The 21,292-nt window shown below is 41.0% G+C and overlaps 1 protein-coding gene across 5 annotated transcripts; it reads left to right on the top strand.

Moving 5' to 3' along the window:
- The first annotated feature begins 3,216 nt into the window (after window positions 1-3,216).
- LOC117188887 (BTB/POZ domain-containing protein 9-like) lies at window positions 3,217-11,785 on the top strand. Of its 5 annotated transcripts, none has more exons than XM_033393419.1 (4): window positions 3,217-3,335; window positions 8,539-8,665; window positions 10,284-10,409; window positions 10,473-11,785. In XM_033393419.1, exon 4 carries the CDS (start codon window positions 10,487-10,489, stop codon window positions 11,612-11,614), a length of 1,128 nt encoding a protein of 375 aa, XP_033249310.1. In that variant the 5' UTR covers window positions 3,217-3,335; window positions 8,539-8,665; window positions 10,284-10,409; window positions 10,473-10,486; the 3' UTR covers window positions 11,615-11,785. The 5 variants fall into 5 exon arrangements, with proteins under 5 accessions (XP_033249310.1, XP_033249305.1, XP_033249307.1 ...); XM_033393414.1 differs by having other exon boundaries at window positions 3,218-3,335; window positions 10,469-11,785; XM_033393416.1 differs by having other exon boundaries at window positions 3,218-3,335; window positions 10,231-10,409; window positions 10,469-11,785.
- Window positions 11,786-21,292: the final 9,507 nt, after the last annotated feature.

The following is a 21,292-nucleotide window of genomic DNA, read 5'->3' as shown; positions in this document are numbered from 1 at the left end:
CAAAATGAGTATTGGGGTATATTAGATTTGTGGTAAAAGTGGATGTGTGTAACGTCCAGAAGGAATCGTTTCCGACCCCATAAAGTATATATATTCTTGATCAGCATCAATAGCCGAGTCGATTGAGCCCTGTCTGTCTGTCCGTCTGTCCGTCCGTCCGTCCGTCCGTCCGTCCGTCCGTCCGTCCGTCCGTCCGTCCCCTTCAGCGCCTAGTGCTCAAAGACTATAAGAGCTAGAGCAACGATGTTTTGGATCCAGACTTCTGTGATATGTCACTGCTACAAAAATATTTCAAAACTTCGCCCCGCCCACTTCCGCCCCCACAAAGAACGAAAATCTGTTGCATCCACATTTTTAAAGATACGATAAAACCAAAAACGCAGAATCGGTGAGGATGACCATATCTTCTACAGTGCAAAATCTGAACCAGATCGTATAATGATTATAGCCAGAATCAAGAAAACAATTTCATTCTTTCTCGCTCTGTCTCTCTCTCTTTTGTCAATTGCAAAATATGAGTTCAAGGATCTCAGAACCTATAAGAGCCAGAGCAACCAACTTTGGTATCCACACTCCTGTGATATCGGACCTTGACCGTTTCGTGTCCAAATTTCGCCACACCCCCTTCCGCCCCCGCAAAGGACGAAAATCTGGGGCATCCACAAATCTCAGAGACTATTAAGGCTAGAGTAACCAAATTTGGTATCCGCACTTCTGTTAGATCTCACTATAAAACGTATATCTCAGAATTTCGCCCCACCCCCTTCCGCCCCCACAAAAGACGAAAATCTGTTGCATCCACAATATTGCACATTCGAGAAAACTAAAAACGCAGAATCATAGATAATGACCATATCTATCAGATTGCTGAATCTGGATCAGATCTAGCCAAAAGCAAGAAATCAATTTTCAGTGGCTACGCAGCGCCCGACGTCACGCTCAGACTGATTTTCTGTCTCACTCGCACGCACTCTTTGTCGTGTCGTTCAATATTAGCGGCGTCTGCCGCAGGAGAGCCATACTGACTTAGTATCGGGTATAACTGTAGAGTTGCGGTGTCCGCAGCAACTCACAACGTTCCACCTCGTTACAGTTACAATTTTGCATTTAAAAGCGTAAGATTGCCCAGACTTTAAGCTGGAGCATAGCTGCATTTATCAGCTCTTTAAAATGGCAATATTACTTAACCTAAGTTATGGTAAAAAAAAAGTTATTTAAAAATTTAAAACAATTTCAATTTAAATTAAAAAAAAAAACTTGCTATAAACAAATACTTTTTGTGAGTTTTTAAAGCCTAAATTGAATAAAAAAAACTTGGCAAAAAAAAAACAAAAATTCATTAAAAAAAAATGTATGGCGCCAAATCTATAAAAAAAACTTGTTTTGGTTCGAAGCTTAAATACAAATTTTACTTTTATTGCCTAGTGTAATTACACAACGTAAAGATAAAGAAAAGGTGAATCCTTAGGTGGACTATGGATGATTCAATCGTTACCCCAATTTGATTAGTTCCTTTTGAATCTGTTAAAGGAGGAAATGTGACTTTCACAGACCTTGTAAGAAATTGCTTATTGACAGAATACAACGAAATTATAAAGACAAGAACTATGTATGTACATATGTTTGATGCAGGAACAGGGAACAGGGATTCAATCATATAATAGGTTAATGGCGTGCAATTGTCTCTGTTGAGCTACTGAGCTTTTTCTATAACATATTGTTATGCACATCCGACCAATTCGATGTTCTTACAGTTCCGATGTTCTGTCGACAGCTTCGCCCATGGAAACGGAAGATGGGTAAATATATCTTCTGCAATTGGAAGTCATATATAAAATCATCATTATTATTCCTCAATTCCTTCGTTCCCTTAAGCGCACACGACCATCGACAGCCGCTGGAACAAGAATTTACTGATTCCGGCTTCTTGTGACTCTCAAAGCGAGAAAAAGATCATTTGGAACTCAATACTTACTCAATAGTGATCTTATTTTGCGTAGGCAATAGGCATTTGCGTAGACTCCGAAAGAATGAAAGGGAAGCGTACCAAAGCAAAGTTATCGCTGTGAAAGAAAAAGTGACAAAAAAAGTGGAAGAAAACGAATTGGCTGAAAAAATACCGAGATTCAGCCAAATAAATCGTCATTAAATGAGGGTTTAGTGGTTTATAAAGCAAGGGTCAAGCAAGCAATGGTAAGTATGTTTTAACATATGTATATGTATTTGATAATAAACAAAAAAGCTAATACGATTTCCAGAAAGTGAGAAGTGTAGAACCTGCACTCTGATGCACTAGATGAGTTGAAAACGAGGGGGAACGTTGTGAGTTGCTGCGGACACCGCAACTCTACATTTATACCCGATACTTAGTCAGTATGGCTCTCCTCCGGCAGACGCCGCTAATATTAAACGACACGACAAAGAGTGCGTGCGAGAGAGACAGAAAATCAGTCTGAGCGTGACGTCGGGCGCTGCGTAGCCACTGCAAATTGATTTGTTGCCTTTGGCTATAAAAATGATCTGATCTGATCTGATCCAGATTCAGCAACCGAATAGATATGGTCATTATCTATGATTGTGCGCTGATAGGGACGGACGGACGGACGGACAGACAGACAGTGCTCAATCGACTCGGCTATTGATGCTGATCAAGAATATACATATGTATGTACATATATGTATGTATATACTTTATGGGGTCGGAAACGATTCCTTCTGGACGTTACACACATCCATTTTCACCACAAATCTAATATACCCCAATACTCATTTTGAGTATCGGGCATAAAAATGGGCCCAACGGCCGAGTCGCAAGGGTAAACAAAGTGGGAACAGACTTACAGAACACTTCCTGTCGTCGACGGCTTCATACACATTGTTTCTGCATGTTCCTACACGTGTGCAGACACACACACAATCCAATCTGAATAAACGCAGCATAAACGGACGCACAAATTAGAAAAAACAAAAAAGGCACGAATGAGAGAGACAAATAAAGGGTAGAATATCATTAGGTATGGACATAGATCGAATAACGAACGGCTCTCCGTATCGCAAGCGGCGCTCGAATACAAGGGCCTCTAACCCGAGTGACCAAACCAAACCCTGTTATTAGTATACCCTGGACGAGAGCCAGCGAAAATGTGTGTGTATGTGTTTATGTGTGTATTCTTTCTCATTCTCCACATACTCCACACGCACGATCAGCGACAGCCGCTGGACCAAGAATTTGCTGATTCTGCTTTCTTGTCCGAGTCTCGGAGCGAGAACAATATCATTTGGATTTCAACAGTCAGTGCGTTCGGCATCGTATCATTGAATCCCACTGCGTTTTTGTAGGTCTATAAATTTTCCCGGACAGATCGACCTTCGTCATAAGCCTTTAAATAAACGCGAGTGCATGCCTTTTGATTTGTGTTAAAACATTATTTAACTTTTTATTTTTGCGGCGTCGGCTTGTGCTTGTGCTTGTGTTTGTGTTGTTGCAGTGAGTGAGTACGCATTACATTGCATTGCAGTCCGCTCTCGTCTGGTAGCTTTTGTTGTTTTATCACTCTCTCGCTATCACCTCAACCTCAATAACTGTTCTTTCTCTCTCGCTCTTTAAACTTTCTGAGCAATAGCGCTCTCTGCTTAGTAGCTCTCGCTATAACCGCTCTCCACTCTGCTCTCTTTTTTTTACAATTCCGCTTTGAGCGTTGTCTGGCACATTGGTCTGATACCAATTTTTTTTGCAAATAATAGTAAATAAATAAATAATAAAATGGAATACGCTGTGGTCTGTGCCAAAAAAAGCTGTAAGAAGCAGATCACCCACGATCAGCCGAATGTCCCCTGCTGGCTCTGCGACAGCGTAGTGCACGCAAAATGCGCTGGATTTTCTGGCCTCGTGAGTGATGCTAAAGCCAAACGTAATGGCTTGCATTACAGTTGTGTAGTGATCAGCCGTGTTTTTGTTTTGCGCTCCGCATTTTTTCCTTTTGTTTTGAATAAACAGCCGGTGTTTTCCTAACTAAATTCTAATTATACTTCCTAACCAGACAACAATCTGGAAACCTATTCTATTACGCGAGTGCATGCCTTTTGATTTGTGTTAAAACATTATTTAACTTTTTATTTTTGCGGCGTCGGCTTGTGCTTGTGCTTGTGTTTGTGTTGTTGCAGTGAGTGAGTACGCATTACATTGCATTGCAGTCCGCTCTCGTCTGGTAGCTTTTGTTGTTTTATCACTCTCTCGCTATCACCTCAACCTCAATAACTGTTCTTTCTCTCTCGCTCTTTAAACATTCTGAGCAATAGCGCTCTCTGCTTAGTAGCTCTCGCTATAACCGCTCTCCACTCTGCTCTCTTTTTTTCCAATTCCGCTTTGAGCGTTGTCTGGCACATTGGTCTGATACCAATTTTTTGTGCAAATAATAGTAAATAAATAAATAATAAAATGGAATACGCTGTGGTCTGTGCCAAAAAAAGCTGTAAGAAGCAGATCACCCACGATCAGCCGAATGTCCCCTGCTGGCTCTGCGACAGCGTAGTGCACGCAAAATGCGCTGGACTTTCTGGCCTCGTGAGTGATGCTATAGCCAAACGTAATGGCTTGCATTACAGTTGCGAGGCATGCCGTGCGGTGGAGAAAGACATGGTAGCTTTCATGAGGCGGACGCGGAGTGGCTTTAAGGAGCTGACCGTTGGTTTTAAAAACCAATACGATCGGCTCCTAGCCATGGAGGCTCAGTTTAGCGGTATAAAACTGCTGAATGAGTCTCCGACGCGCAAAAAGGTCACTCCGCGGGATCTGCAAGTGCCAACCGTCACTCAGCCGTGCGCCGCCGAAAAACTGACTCCGACCACTCCAAGTGTGCAGCAGTTGATCTCGTTTGCCACTCCAAGGGCAACGACAGCTGCTGGCGATGCAGATTCGGTAGCCGAATTCATCGCCTCGGAGAATGTGCAGCCAAGTACGTCTGCAGCGTCCGTGTCCGTGGTGTCCGCAAGTTCGCTAGTTGTCCCGTCTATCCCGATCCCACCAGTAAATAGACGTTCCGGACCTCCGGATATTGCCACCACAGGTACTAGGCCTGTGGTGACTAAACCACTGGTGGGAGTCCCACCAAAACGACAAGTTTTTGTTTCACGGCTGGCCCCTGACCTCACATCTAATGATGTAATTGCTTTTATTCAAAGCAAAATAAAAGCCGTGGGCCTAAAGGTGGAGAAATTTAACTTCTCTTATGCCAGGGAGATAGCCTCGTTTAAGATAAGCATCTCCCCAACTCAATTTGACACCATTTGCTCCGCCAAATTTTGGCCGGAGCATTTGGTGGTGAAGGAGTTTAAGGCTAAGATGAAGAATAGGCCCCCCATATCCCTTTCAAATCTTTCCAGTGTGCCACCCTCAACCTCAACTTCCTCTTCCTCAACTTCCCGTCTTGCTTCCACCTTTCCAAAAAACTAACTTCTCTTTTAGTAACCTATCAGAATGTAAGAGGCTTGCGTAGTAAGCTCAGCATTCTTTTCCGGGATAGTGTTGCATTTGCTTCCCACGTTATTGTGTTTACTGAAACCTGGTTAAAGCCGGACATTCTTAGTTCCGAGGTTTTGGCAGGTCGGTACACAACTTTTAGAAAGGACCGTTCGTCTCGACGTGCAGGGGGGGGTTCTAATTGCAGTGGACTCTTACTTCACGTCGGAACACTTCACAGTCCAAGTTCAACAGGAACTGGAATTCCTGTGTGTAAAACTGATTCTTCCCGCTTTCGCTATATTCATTACATGCTCGTATATCCCACCTTCTTCGGATATTTCAATTTATGAGCAGCTTGTCCGCTTTAACCGCTGTTTCTTCCTCGCTATCTGATAAAGATCGTATGATAGTTCTTGGTGACTTCAACTTGCCAGGAACTGTTTGGTCTTCGGTAAACGAGTCTAGTATCCTAGTGCTCATGTCACGACATGACTTTGTTGACGGCTTGCTTGACCTATCCCTGTCTCAAGTCAACCATGTGAAAAATTCCTTGGGTCGATTGCTTGATCTGTGCTTTGTATCGGATCCGACCATAGTGTTGTTAACCCGAGCCCTTCCGCTCACTATACCTGAAGACGCCAACCACCCTACTTTCGAGGTGTCGCTAGATATAGGACCAACTGTATTGGATCGGTCGAGTAGGCTGTCCGAACGTGTCCGCTGCTTTCGTAAAGCCGAGTTTGCGAAGCTTAATAACCTCATTAGGGATTTTGATTGGTCCGCTTTGTACTTGTGCACTGATCTCATAAAAGGCACAAACATTTTATACAATGCTCTTGGCACATTTTTCGATTCTTGTGTCCCGCTTTCTTGTCCGACTAGATCTGGAAAACCCCCTTGGTTTACCAAAGAGTTATCCAGTCTAAAAAACTTAAAATCAAGACTATAAAAAATTTCAAGAAGTGGGTTCTCCTACTTCTCACTCTCGCTATGTAATAGCTCGGTCAAAATTTTCAGTTCTTAATGCTCAATGCTATAAGAACTACCTATCTCGATGCAGGATACGTTTTTCTCAGGACCCTAAACAGTTTTACAGCTTCGTAAACAGTAAGCGTAGAACGTCCGCACACCCATCCTCGCTATCATTTTGTAATACGTCGGCAAATAATGATCAGGCAATTGCCGATCTTTTTGCCCAATTTTTCCAAACCACCTATTCTGAGGAAAGCTACTCTGGTCATCCGTACCCATACGGTTTACCGAGGTCGAACGGCATTTTCAGTCCCTTGTTAAATGAATGTTCCCTACTTCATGATCTTCGACTAGTTAAGCCGGTGTTTTCACCGGGTCCAGACGGGGTTCCAGGTTGTGTACTCAGGTACTGCGCCGAGGCTCTGTGTGGACCTTTGCTTAAACTATTCACCCTGTCCATTGATTCTTCTTGCTTCCCCCGATCTGGAAGGAATCGTTTATAATTCCTCTCCATAAAAAAGGTAGCAAGTCTGATGCAAAAAATTATAGAGGTATAGCAAAGTTATCCGCTATTCCTAAAATGTTTGAGAAGGTTTTAACTCCGCACTTGCAACATCTCTGCAAGTCACTTATATCTCCAACTCAGCATGGATTTATAAGGCGGCGATCAACCACCACGAACTTGTTAGAGTTTACCTCTTTCATTATTAAAGGCTTTCAATGTAACTTACAGACGGATGTTATTTACACCGACTTTAGTAAAGCATTCGACTCTGTAAACCATTCCCTTTTAGCGCATAAACTTGACCTTTAAGGGTTTCCACCCAACCTCCTGAGATGGATTTCTAGCTATCTTTGTTCTAGGTCTCAAAGAGTCCTCTTCAAAAACTCCCTCTCTTTACCAGTAAAGGTTTCTTCGGGAGTACCACAAGGCAGCCATCTAGGTCCCTTACTCTTCACACTCTTTATTAATGACTTGCCTTCAGTATTAACATACTCTCGAGTACTTATGTATGCGGATGATGTTAAACTCTGTGTCCAGTACAAGGACATTTCATTTCATTCTCGCTTGCAATCCGATCTCAATAACTTTCAGTCATGGTGTTGTGCAAACTTGTTACACCTTAATGCCTCGAAATGCAAAGTTATGACATTTCATCGTTCTAGTCCTTTGTTGGCTCCCTACACCCTATTTGGTGGTTCTCTTGAGAGAATTACCCTGGTGGATGATCTGTGTGTTATGTTATACCCCACGTTAAAGTTTTCCGAACACATTTCTACCGTGGTAAATAAGTGCATGGACGTGCTTGGGTTTATAAAGAGGTGGTCAAAGGACTTTGACGTCCCCTATTATAACAAATGCTATTACTAAACCTCCCATCCTTAGTTAACCGTAGAAAAATGCTTGGTGTGATTTCTATGCACAACTTGATCAGGGGTGACATAGACAGCCCTGATCTGTTGAGCCGCATAAGCTTCACGATTCCTATTAGACTGACTAGAAATTTTATACCGTTGTTCCTTCCACTTTGTAGATCGAATTATTCCTTGCATGAACCGTTTAGGGTCTTATGCTCGGATTATAATTCCCTCTACCATATTATATCCACCACTAATTCTCTTCCTCTTATTAAATTATTAATCCTTACAAACCTTTCTATTAATTAGTAACTGTAGTGGTATTTGTATTTTGATTGCATGCTTAGTTTCTTAGTAAGTTTAGTACTAATTTTCCTCGAATGTTAGTCTAATAGCTATCTTTCTTGCATGGTGCTATCATCGCGTTTGGTTCGGCTACGCACTGCGCGTCATGCGGCAGCGCCCCTCGGTCGGTTGGGCGGGAGGAGGGCTGCGTTTTGCCTGGGATCCGCGCGTAACAGCCTTCTGCTGGTGTCACACGGGCCACTTGACGGTGCAGTAACTGCATCGCCTCTTGAAAGATGCAGTCATTGCATGTCAACGTCCAAAGAAAATAAACGGATGAAAGCTATTACCACGTAATTTGTGAAATTCTAATTGATTTAAACAAAATAAATATTCATTAAAATATCTCATTTCTATCGATGTTGGGCGTGTTAAATATACATACATATATATATATATAGATAGCACGATAGCGACTCAATCGATGAATTCAAGAGTTACTCGAAGCAAAACACCGACTGCCGCCGACTTGTGAAGTCAAAGAAAGGGAAACCCCACAAATGCATACACACTTGATCATAATAATAGGTACACGTTGAAGCTTTTCATTAATAATTAGTTTTATCGTACTTTAAGTGTTGAAAACAAAATTTTTTTTGGTATGTTTTATTTTTCAATGTATTGCAGTTCCGTGACAAAAAAAATGAAACAGGGAAACCGCCGAATAACAGAGCTTTAAGCGATATTGCGAGTTGACATCACATTTTGGCTAATCAAAATAATAGGTACAGTGTCAGTAAATTTTGAATATCAAGTGAATAATTTGGAAATTCTTGGCTTTTTGGTAATTAAACATCCATTTCATTTAACTACAGTCTAAATATAAACAAATAATTATTTTTTTTTTACAAGAATAGGCCGAAAGTCTCATTGTACAGCCCAATTGGCTCTTAGTCTGAAAAAAGAAGGCCAATCTCTTTGGGCCATTGCTAAATTAATGAAGAAGTTTCATAATTTTGTTGAAATGCTTTAAAAATAAAAACCTAGTCAGGAAACTCGCGGAAAGCCACAGAAAACAACCATAACACGTGACCACTACATACTTTTCTTTGAGGAATAAGGACCCATTTAAGTCGTCAAAGGCTATTGTATCAGAAATTGCACTAGAAGTTAGTGCTCCAACGATCCGTAGACGGCTACAACAAGCCAGCCTTCCAAGGAGAATAGAAAGAAAGGTCCAACTTACGCGTCAAAAAAAATTTAGCCATGGGGCAAACTTTTGCTAAAGATCATAAAAACTGCGCAGGATGCGCCGGAGGGAAAAAGTGGAGAAGCCTTTTATGGAGCGACGAAACTAAAATAAATTTATTAGGGAATGAATGCGAAAGCAATGTAGGAAGACTTAAAAGAAAGAATTTTGATCCATGTTTCACAAAAAAAATTTGTCAAACATGGAGGTGCCAGTTCAAGATATGGGGCTGCTCATCCTGGTACGGCGTAGGTCCATTTTTCCTGACAACGAACAGAATGGACGCTGAGCAATACAAACCCAGATTGCAGACAGTTATGCTATCTTATGCTGAAGAAAACATGAGTTTCCATTGGGTATTTAAGTAATATAACGACCCAAGGCACACATCCAAGCTTTTGACCAAATTTTTTGAGGACCAAACAATAGACGTTTTAAAGTGGCTTCTTAAATTTTCCGACTTAAATCCAATCGAAAACTTGTGGGCAGATTTACGAAACAAAATTAGCTAAGTTTTCATTTTCAAATAATCAAAAATTATGCGAGGGCATCCAAAAATTGTGGTATGAGACACCTGCCAGACGCTTATTAAAAGTACGCCAAAAATAATTATAAAGGTGACAAAAAATAAAGGTGGATACATCGGATATTAACTATCAAATCCCATTTAGGCAACAAAAAAATAATAATAACCAGTTAACAAACTTTTTTCATAACAATACTTGAAGTGTACCTATTATTTTGAGCAGCATGACTGTGAAGTACAAATGGATCTATTTTCTTTTATAACATTATCTTATAATATAATCAAGTTTATTTGATTGAAAACAGATACTTAAGGAATAATTGAGAACTAATTTTAAGTTTAATATATTGCATAAAACCGTTTTCTGTTATGTTAAAGTTTACGTAGATGTGTGTGCCTATTATTATGATCAAGTGTGTACATACCTACAGCCCATGTGTGTACCTGAAAGCCTGCATAAATAGAAGCAGCAGCAACTGACGCAAAAATTGCCAAACACCACAAAAAGAGGAAAAAAACAATCTGTGCGCATAAATTGTTTAAGAAATTGAAATAAAGTGAGTTTATGGAACACAAAGAATACACGTTTAGACATCATTTTTTCCATTCCACACAGAAAGATCCAGCGACGAAAATGAGCAGCCAGGAAAATCAAAGGACCATTGTGGAAAACATCGACGAGATCGACAGCTTCGTCGCGGACATGGCCAGCCTTTGCATGAACGAGCCCTACTCGGACGTGGAGTTCCTGGTGGAGGATCAGCGGCTGCCGGGCCACCGACTCGTTCTGGCGACGCGCTCTGAGTACTTCCGCGCTTTGCTCTACGGCGGTTTGGCCGAGTCGAACCAACGGGACGTTCCGCTGGAGGTGCCGCTTGAAGCCTTCAAGTTAATCCTGGGATATCTCTACTCGGGGAAGATGCATCTGTCCACACTGGACGTGGACACCATTATCGATGTGCTCGATTTGGCCCATCTTTACGGGTTGCAGGCCGTCGAGACGGGCGTAGACAAATACCTGCAGCAGAATCTTTCTGTCAGTAATGTGTGCACGATCCTGGATGTCGCACGCCGCAAGAATCTCAACCAACGGGCTGAAGAATGCCTTAATTTCATCGACTACAATAGCTCCGATATAGTAAAACATGATTCCTTCGAAAAGCTGTCCAAGGAATTAATTGAGGAACTCCTGCGACGGGACAAGTTTGCGGCCCTCGAAATTGATATCTTTCGAGCTGTATGCAAATGGAGGGACAACCATCCGAGCGAGGACTTCAAGACGGTGGCTGCGCTCGTACGTCTACCGCTTATGACTATCCAACAGCTGGTGCAAGAGGTACGCCCCTCTGGCTTATTCGAGCCGGACCAAGTATTCAACGCCATTGGTCAAGTGGATACCGGAGAGAACCTGCCCTACCGTTTCGTCGTGTTGCCGGGGGAGGGTGTGGCATCAGGGAAACATCTTGCGCGCCGTTTCCAGGATGAGCAAAATCGTATAGTCTTCGAGCTGAGAAACCTTTCCGCAATCAACTTTATTGAAGTTATTTTCAAATATACCCCATATAATCGTAACATCATGATCGAAGTGGATGTTTCTTGCGAACAGACTCACTGGGATCGTCTGGAATCGAAGAGTTGTTTAGAAAACATGACACAAAACTTCAACTTCAAAGAGCGACCCGTTCGCTACATTCGTTTGGAAGCTGTACCTAGTGCTTCTATACATTCTGTAGATTCTCTGACAGCCATGTACAAAAAGTAGCACTGTGACTTTGTGCATCAGCAGCGACCTCTGGGTGGGGAAGGTTACGTCCTTTGATTAAAGTGAAATGTAGTCGTATCCATCTCTACTCTACAGGATATACAAATTTTAGTAGCCGTACGTATATCTACATAAAAAAAATTCAAATGTAATAAACTGAAATTGTTCTCATTTCCTGTGTTTATTTTTCCATTTTAATTGTGGTCTCAAACTGGTTTTGGTCGTTGGTCTATTGGCCGTTCAATATTATTATTCTTGATTGTAGCACAAGACCAAAAGGTAAGAGATGGGACAGTTCCGTTCCTAATCATCGGGAATCTTGTCTATAGAATCATCAAATAAGTAGGTACATTTTTGGACATAGCAAACGATGGAAAATACTAGTTTCTGGGAAGCTTCACAGCTTAGGATAGATCCATCTACCTATGGAGAAATTGCAACCCTTCAAAAACTCTACCTATGTGGAAGTTAGAGAGATCTATTGGCCAACCTGGCACGAAAAACGGTCAAAATATGGTTTGTACCTGCGTAATCCCTTTTTTTGGGTGTTTCTAGAAGGCGCTAAAGGAGTACTCAAAGAACGCATGCAAAACAAATTTAAGGAAGGTGTTGGTATATATTAGATTAGATGTTAGATGTAATAGATAATAAAAGATATCTGTTAATGTGTGTGTGTGTGTAGGAAGCTGGGTTGCATACGGTACATAAACCGTCTACAGTTTGGTCGTCGCAACTAGAACTTGAACCAGTTGGAATGCGGAGTGGGTATCCTACGGTGCGCAAGGGAGGATCTGAAGACACGGCGACAGCCTCTGATGATTGCGATGGAAGATGAGTGACAGGCAGCTATGGTACTGTTTCTGATACTGAGTTTTATTGAACAAATGCATCTCCTTATATAGCTAGCAGTGGTACTCTTATTCTATGGAAAGGAACGCACAGGCTCCTTGTGAGTGTATTTTTAGATTGGGTACACTTACTCTGTGCGGGGGTTATATTTCAGTGCATTTACTTAGGTACTTGGCAGCAATAAAGTAGATAGTTTATTGCGTGATCCCTTTTGGTGGGTTCGAGTTTACAAGTGCTATTGTCTATTCTTAGTTGCTAATGTATTTTCCGTGTCGTCATATTCATTCACATGAAGTGACGTGGACAATTTTATTTATGAGTATTTGTGTATGAGATTGAACTGTATATTCCTAATATTCATTAAATACATGTCTGTGGCTGAACAATATCAAAAACAAATACAGTATATGAATAAAATTTAAATAATTTAAATCGCTGGAAAATTCTGTATTAGATGTTTATTATATATGTAGATAAATGGATATATTTCATCGTAAAAGCTTTGAATTTGTCTCCTCTTTTCGAATGGGGGGGGGGGTTCGAAATGAACAAAAAATGATCTGTAAATACATCATCTTACATCAAAAAAATACACTAAACAAAATAATAAAAAAGCAATTGGTTTAAGGATTAAATTATATCACACCATAGCATTCATGTTTCTGGCATGAAATTTGATTTATTTGATTTTCTGAGAAAGTTTAAGTATTCAAAGTATAGAAAGAATAGTGTAGTACCTTTGTGGGATAGAAAATTTCAAGAAAATTCAGTCATTCAACTACCATTATTGTCAGCTTTAAATTCAATTCCGCGGTGAGTATAAAAGCCCCCTTTTCTGATTCCTTCTCCTAGAGATACGAGTATCGTTTGACTCTGCATAGGCCCCCTGCATGCGCCCCTGCCTGGGATAGCGTTCTGATTGCATTGATGTGACACCGCGCACACATAAAACACGTAAAAGAAAAAAAATATTAAGTACAAAAGAAACACGGAACACAGCAATTTCACTCACAATCCACATATTGTAGTTTCCAGCTGTTTTGATCCGAACTCTCTCCCGCGATAGGTCGCTCTCTACCCACCGCCCCGTGGGGCAGGAGCAGCCAGCAAAGCCTCATACAAATTGCCGAGAAATCCTAGCAATGCCAGAGATGCTAACAGGACCCCAGGACCATGCCGTGCCACATACACGGATTCTGTGAAGAGTTTCCCCCCCCCCCCCCCCACAAAAAGAAACGGTTCAGAAAAGTTCCTCAAAACATGCGTGGGTGTATGTGTGGGATGTGTATGTGTGTGTGGATGGCCGTTTGTTTGGCTGCTGCATCAAATTGAAAAATTCTACCCCCTCACCACCCAACAAAGTTCCCTACAGCGATGGGGAGGAGGCACTTCATACAGAGGGAAAGGTATTCAAATTAATTTGAATGTTTGACATCCAGGGACTAGACCAATTAATTACTTTTTTAGAAATTTTACAACTATTTACATAAATTATTTGGCTTTAACTTTTTCATATATAAATTTAGAATTAGTTTTCATTCGAGAATTTTCCTATTTATGGTTTTTTTTTTTAGAAAAAGGCGTGAGAATTTGTAGAAAAATTGTATTTTTGGGAAACAAAAATGTATAATTTGTAGAAAAATAATATTTTATTAAATTAATCTTAAATCTAATAAAATATCTACTGAGTTTTAAAGTCAGGCCATGCCTCCGGCTTGGCACACCATGCATATACCCTTCTTATAATGATACCCATTAACCGTATACAGAGAACCTTTTTTGGCATGTCAGGGCCAACAGCGCAGCGGCAGTTGCCATACCAACAATAATTCAATATATAATTTGGCATAGAAATCAAATAAATGCAGAAAAAAAAATATATATAAAAATAAATCAAAAATGTCAAAGCACACAAAAAGGGGGACAGGGACAGGGACAGGAGGTAGAGGGAGCGAGGGCTTTACATCCCAAACGTTTGCTATCTATAATAGCCTTCAAATAAGTATAGGGAACCCCTCATTCGTATATATATATGTGTGTGTGTGTGTGTGTGTATTCCATTGACATACGGATTGTATGCATATGTACGAGTATATAGTAAATACAAAATATATCAGCTGTGGCGGAATCAAAATGCAAATGCATGTTCTGCATATTTAATGCGCGACAGAAAATAACAAAAAAAAAACCAAAAAAAAAGGAAAATTAAATCCAAATACTTCCATGGATAGAAACGATCATTAGTATACCCTGGAAAGGATATTGGAGTATTATTTAATTGCAGCAGCCTTTTTGCTGGTGTAAATATATGCATAAGTAAATCTTGATATTCTCTCAATTTATAGAACAGCCTACAAAAGATTGTTACGGCCGAAACTACCTCTAGAGTGGCACCAAAAAAAAAAAAACATATATACATATACATAAATATAAAAAAAAATTCCCTTTGTTGCCACGCAGCTGCATCAACACAATAGCGAGAAAACTTGCAACCAAAACTGCGGCGGGCACCCACTGCTGCTGCAGCTCCCTGCTTGCCCTAAAAATCACGCATGACAAAATGCCAAAGTGGCAGGCAACAACAATACAAATACAACAACAACAACAACAACAACAAAAAATATGCAGAAATACAACAATCAAATATTCGAAGGAGTTTTCAACGGGTTTTCCAAAGGCCCCACCACCACGGCCCTTCGCACAATACTTTCTCCCATTTTTCGGCCACAGCAATGACTTTTTACAATTTTCATATGAAATGAACCATTAAATTGAATTGGCATTAAAATTATGTGCATGCTGTTGAGCGAAATAGGAAATACATACATACTATATGTACATACATATAGATATGTATATATAGAAAGAGAGGAAGTGAGGCAGACAGAGAGGGCAAGAGAGAGAACGAGTGCTTTTGGCACTTTGCATGCGACTAACCGAAACCCATTCCGACTTCGGAGCTATTTGCATTTTTATTACAACAACTGGCAAAAGCAGTTGAACGAACGAGCAAAAATTCAAATAAATGTTTGTTAAGTATTTTTGAATTGAGTCTCACACAGAGCCACACACACGGCGGTAGAAAAACGTTTGGATCCTTGCACCTGCTGCTTCTCAGTCGCAACAACCGGAGAGGAGAGCAAAAACTCCCTCTGGCAGCGACAGATGTGGGCACAACAAAAGGCTAAGAAATATATCAGAAAATTCTCAAGGAATTGCTCTTCCAATACTACAAAATACCAAATGGTAAATAATTGTAAGGGACAAAACCTCAAAGAACATTTGATAGTCCACTCACCCTAAGAGGCCTTAAAAATAATTGAAATATATGAAATCCATTAATAGTAAATATTACTTAGCACTTTCTGTAAGTGTTCCTAGCGAAAATTATTAAAATAATAATTTTTACGGTAAATAAAAACCGTTTTAAAGTCCCAATTCCATATTCCCTATCCCTTGAACATTTTTTTTTTTTAATTTTTGAAAAAAAATTTATAGATTTCGGAATTAACCGATTTTCAGGACACCCAAAATGGATGCATTCTGGTCTAAAACTTGAGCTGAACAGCATTTTCTTTGCCAAAAATGATTGAAATTCGTTCAAAATATTCAAATGACAAAACGGATATGTTTCTACAGAATCCAGCATGTGGTGAAAAGGAACAAAGTGAGAAACACAATTGATTTGCCATCGGTCATCAAATAGAGGTGGAAATATTGAGAACAGAACGTAATCACGGTCTGAAAGGAATATTGAACATAAACCGGGCAGCAGCGCTCCTCCGTTAATTTTGACTGAGATCCGCTTATAAAATGCTTCGCTGGGGTGTCACTTGGGTGTCGCTTGGTTCTATCTATGCCCCAGTCATTGCATGTCAATATCCTAATAAGTTGCCTGACATCTTTCAAGAGAGTTTTCCTTACTATAAAAAGCGTTGCCATACCAGTTTTTTGCAAACAAAAGAACGTCTTGAAGTCTTCTTTGCCTGGGCTTTAAATTTGACCCAATAAACTTCACTTTTCCTCCGCTTAATATGCTTCAAGGAAGGAGGGAGAACTCTGGCAGTCATATCATTAGTCAGCCTGCAACAAGATGCTTGCCACAAACAAAAAAAAAAAAAAGGAAAAAAATTATCAATGGATAACCGAATGCAACACCAATGCCTGAGGCAGTGGCAGTGGCATGGGGAGGATGCAGCAACAGCAGCAGGAAAAAGAGAAGGAGGAGCTCTAGCAAAAAGCCGCCATTTTTCTGGCTTGTTTGACAATTGTTGCGGTGTGGTGTGGTGCATGGAACATGGTGCATGGGGGCATGGAACATGGCCGCCATTCATCGTCCGTTCGTGCGGAGCAGCAGCCGGAAGCAGCGGCAGATGTTGAACGTGACCATGACAACGATTCCATTGCAACCCAGAGAGCGAGAGAGAGTCTGGACTGGGACTCGTTCCCCCCGGACACTCCGGACACTCCGGACACTCCGGACTCTGGACTCTCTCCGGACTAGCGCTGTCCGTCTCCATCCAACCACTAATGCCGTGCTAGTTGTTATAGCTGTTGTTCGACTCAAAGAGGCATGCAATGCAAGTTGTTATAGTTAGCTGACTCTTGTGGTGCGTGCACTTGCCAAGTTTTCCCCACTCCAAACCCCAAAACCCCACCGCAAGCTTCCCTCCCCCACCCCTCCGCTGTCAAATGAACTTCTCCTCCGCGTTAGTGGGACAACTTTTCAATGAAAAATTTAAAGATACGTACAACATTTCCAAGTGTCATCCGGTAGGTATCCTTTCACTTATTCCGCCTTTTCCAAGACCTCATTTTGCCTCACAAAAAAAAAAAAAACACTTGAAAGGATTCCCGGCTCAGGCAGCAGACAAAGCAGCAGTTTTTTTTTTGTTTTCTTGTTTTTTGTCTTGGTTTTCCCTGGCTAATTGTTTTCGCCACGCTGGGTGTGAAAATTGGAAAATGTGTCGGAAGGCTGAAAGGTGGAAAGTGGAAATCGGAGCTCGCTTCGATGCTTTTCTGCCAGACGACAGACTTTTGTCTTGTGGGGCGACATTATGGGCGCCCCTTTGATGGGGCGCTCGCGCCTAATTAGCAACGAGCCGTCACAAATTGTTTGTTAATTAAATAATGAAAAAACATAAAAAGGATTTCGCATTTTCTCATTAATCGTTCCAGTCTTTTCACACACACACACACACACACACAAAAAAGGGTTCAAGTGGCATCGAACCCAATTGACAGACACTCCAGGTACGAGTGATTGGGTTCAGTGTTCAAAAGGGATGAAAAAAAACGACTTTCAAAATGGTTAAAGTCCATAAAGTGCTCTAGTTCTTGATAGTTCATTAATTTACTTTAATTTAATTGTGGTAAATATTCGTTTGATAGGTGTAATCCTATTTTTATTGCTGGCTATTGATCTATGAATTTTAGTGTTGGTAAAGCATATTTGTTTTGAAGGAATTGTGATAAAATAAATAAAAACTCATGCCTAAAATATCAATAGATCAAACAATTGAATATTTCTTGCCAGAAAATGCAAAAAGTTCATAGTGTTGGTAAACAGTTATCAATAAAGCTGCAGAGGCATAAATAAACGTAGACTTAAAAGCCATAAAGTTTTAAAATAAATTGTTTTACAATCTGTTAGCTTTATTCTTGAGATCAGAAAAGTTTTCTCTTTGATTTCTTTCCAAAGAAGTGTTGGTAAGTCGCAAGCCTCAATAGTGTTGGCAAGTCGCAAGCCTTAATAGTGATGGTAAGTCCCAAGCCTAAATAGTGTTGGTAAGGTGACCAAAGTTTTCTTTTTCATTAAAGAAAAGCAGAGGTCTCATTTTTTTTGAAAACACCACTCCCCAAAGGTCCCATCAAATCTCTACCTAAAATCAAAAAGAACAACAAAATTCCGATTGACCAAATGCCACAACCCGCTCAGCCCCGCCCCGCCCCGTTGGCAAATTAAAATTTCAAACCAATAAACTGCACTGCCAACTGACTTTTCCGAGACCCCAATTCCGTATTTGTCCTTTTGCTGCGCGATGGCAAATTTTATGGCAGCTGCAATGCAATATGCAGGAAGTCGAAAGGCGGTGCCCCCAAAAATCGTAACCGTCCCGCTGCTGTCGCGGGTCATTAGAGACACGCCGCGGCCCCATGGCTCTCCACGACTACGAGCCACTCATAAAATACAAACAGGCAGTCACAGGACAGTCAGAAACGATGTCAAGTCGGGAAGTCAGGGGAAAGCAGCTAAATCCGAATTGCAAACCACAATTGATGGGCCGGCAAAATGCGTGAGGATAACGGCGCGAAGGCAGAACCCAACCATTGACCAAACAAAAAACTATTCAAACTATTCCTGCATCTCCCAAAAATGTAAATACTTGTTTTGTTGATTAATCGATTGTATTTTGGAGGAGCTTAAGACTTGGTAAATAAGGGAATATATTAGGATCTTCTGTGGACATAATCTGGTATACAAGCACATACGTACTCTTACATTCCTTCGACCAAATGCCACTCTCAATGTCTTTCTCCGCTTATGAGCGGAAATTATAAATCCATTATATGAAACTGTACTTTTCCCCCAAACTCCCCTCAAAACACACACGAAATCCTCGTACAGGACCCAAAAGCATTAAATTTTAGAGGCGTATGCGCGTGTGGCCATAAAAACCAAATGGCGGACGAAAGGAATGAAAGAAAGAAGTGAGAAATAAAGCGTAGAGGCAAAAGTAAAACAAAATGTATAGAAATTCCTTTTGAGAGAGAGGCAACCCAATTTGCATTGGAATATGTGTTTGCATCTAAAAGTATTCAACAAAAAGTCCCGAAAATTACCTCTTACTGAATACTTTTTGATTTTTGCAAGAAAGAGCGAGCGAGAGAGAGAGAGAGTCACTCAATTAGCGTAATCAAGAGGGACTCTCTAAAGAAATGCCAGCACAAATATCTCCTGTATAAGGAATCATTTTCAATTAGCACTCATCCAGGATGTAATTTATGAGATTTTCCTCCAATATATAATATGAGGAGAACTTTGTTTTATGTGCATCGTGGCTTTTCGGAGAAAAAGAGAGAAGAAAGATCCCGCAAATAAACATTTGGGTAATGCTCACAGTTTTGTCCCATTGCCATGTTATGCAAAAGTTGTAAACGACAGCGGAGTCCTCCTCCTCGTCCGGGTCCTAGTCCTAGTCCAAGCTTCTGGAAATCCTGTTTTATGTCTGGTGTGCCACCACCAACTCTGCTCTGCTCTGCTCTGCTCTGCTCTGCTCTGGAAAAAGTTGCCGCAGTAATAAAGGAGATTACCTTACACATAACATGTGGAGTGGAGTGTAGAGAGGGTCCTTCTGGAGGCAGAGATTTTCCTGGGGAGACACGAGTAAAATGATTTCTGGTTTAGCCACAAAAGCCAAAGGAGCCTTTGAGGCGGTCGACATGGACACATCCTGTCCGCTGCAGCCTCTGGGCCATCGCCAAGCCCCTCCGCTTTTCCCAAAAGAAAGTTAATGGAGGACAGCGCCCTGTGCAGCGCCAGGGAAATGCAGTCAAATGTGCCGAAAAATTGCAAAACCGAAACTTTCTGATTTTACGGATGAACATTAACCCCTCCAAGCCCCCCCCCAAACACCACCCACCCAAATAGAAGAAAGAGTTCAAACGGAGGGCGAGATGATCCGAGGCCAAAGTTCCAAACATTACAATAGAATTAATAAAATGAAATGAACTTTAAAACTAGCATTTAAATGTGTTAAAATTTAGAAAAGTTTACTTTTACAGCACTACAACGAAAGGGGAGTTTAAGGGGAATGATCCAGCGATGCGGCACGACTGAGGGGCTCTGCTGCAGGACGCGCAACACGAGAAACCAAGAACCAATTTGCGTAAAGTCCAACACGCTACCATTCACGCAATTATCGTTGTATTCGATGGATTTTATTTTAATGTTTCAATTTATTAAATCAAATAGAGAACAGAGAACGCACAATCTCTCACGCGCCTAGCTGGTAGCTCCTCTTTCTCGATTAATCAATCTTTACTCCTTAATTCTGCGTACCCATTCGATTATTTGCTCTCTCTCTATTAGTGGTACTAGTTTTTTAAAGTATTTAATACCAAAAAAATAAGTTATTTCCTATCAAAATATTTCACTTCATTCGTGGCATAATTTCTCAAAAAATTCTGTATATATATATAAAAGTAATAACCATAAAACCTGCAGATTGTTCTCTTTCCTGTTCTTCAAGCACTCTTGGCCAAGAATTCTCTTGAACAGGTAAGATCCAAACTTAAATTTGCACCCCAGAAAATTCCTTCAACTCTTCTTGAACTTAAATTGTGAGATTCATTTGCTACTCATCTTGTGCTTTCTTTTGGGGGGGCGGGCCAGGGCGGCTGTGGGCAATGGCCAAGTTGCACTTACACTTTTCTCATTACGCACACACACACACACACACACACTATGTGGCACACTTGGGCCCATTGTTCCCCATATTTTTGGGCAGAAGGAGCAGAAGCAGGAGTCCAGAAGCCGGACTTGTGGCGGCAGAAGGATGAGCAGGATGAGGACCAGTGTAGCAGCGTCTATGGAAAACAACACAAATTGTTATGATAAAAGTTTTTATCAAGTTTTCGTTTCGCTTTTTGTGTGTGTCGTGTCGTCATTGGTCTTGGTCTTGGTCTTGGGTTTTCGTCTGGCTCTGCCGTTGATTTTTCCTATAGAAGATAAGGAAAACTGGGACGAGTAAGGGTGTTGTTGTTTCTCTCTGGACCACTGGAAAATGCATAAAACAATGCCTTCGGGTGCCCCGCATGTTCCAAGGG

The sequence above is a fragment of the Drosophila miranda genome, chromosome 4 (assembly GCF_003369915.1).
Source record: "Drosophila miranda strain MSH22 chromosome 4, D.miranda_PacBio2.1, whole genome shotgun sequence".
NCBI classification, from domain to species: Eukaryota; Metazoa; Arthropoda; class Insecta; order Diptera; family Drosophilidae; genus Drosophila; species Drosophila miranda.
The sequence above is the reverse complement of the archived record's forward strand: the minus strand, read 5'-3'. Positions and strand labels throughout refer to the sequence as shown.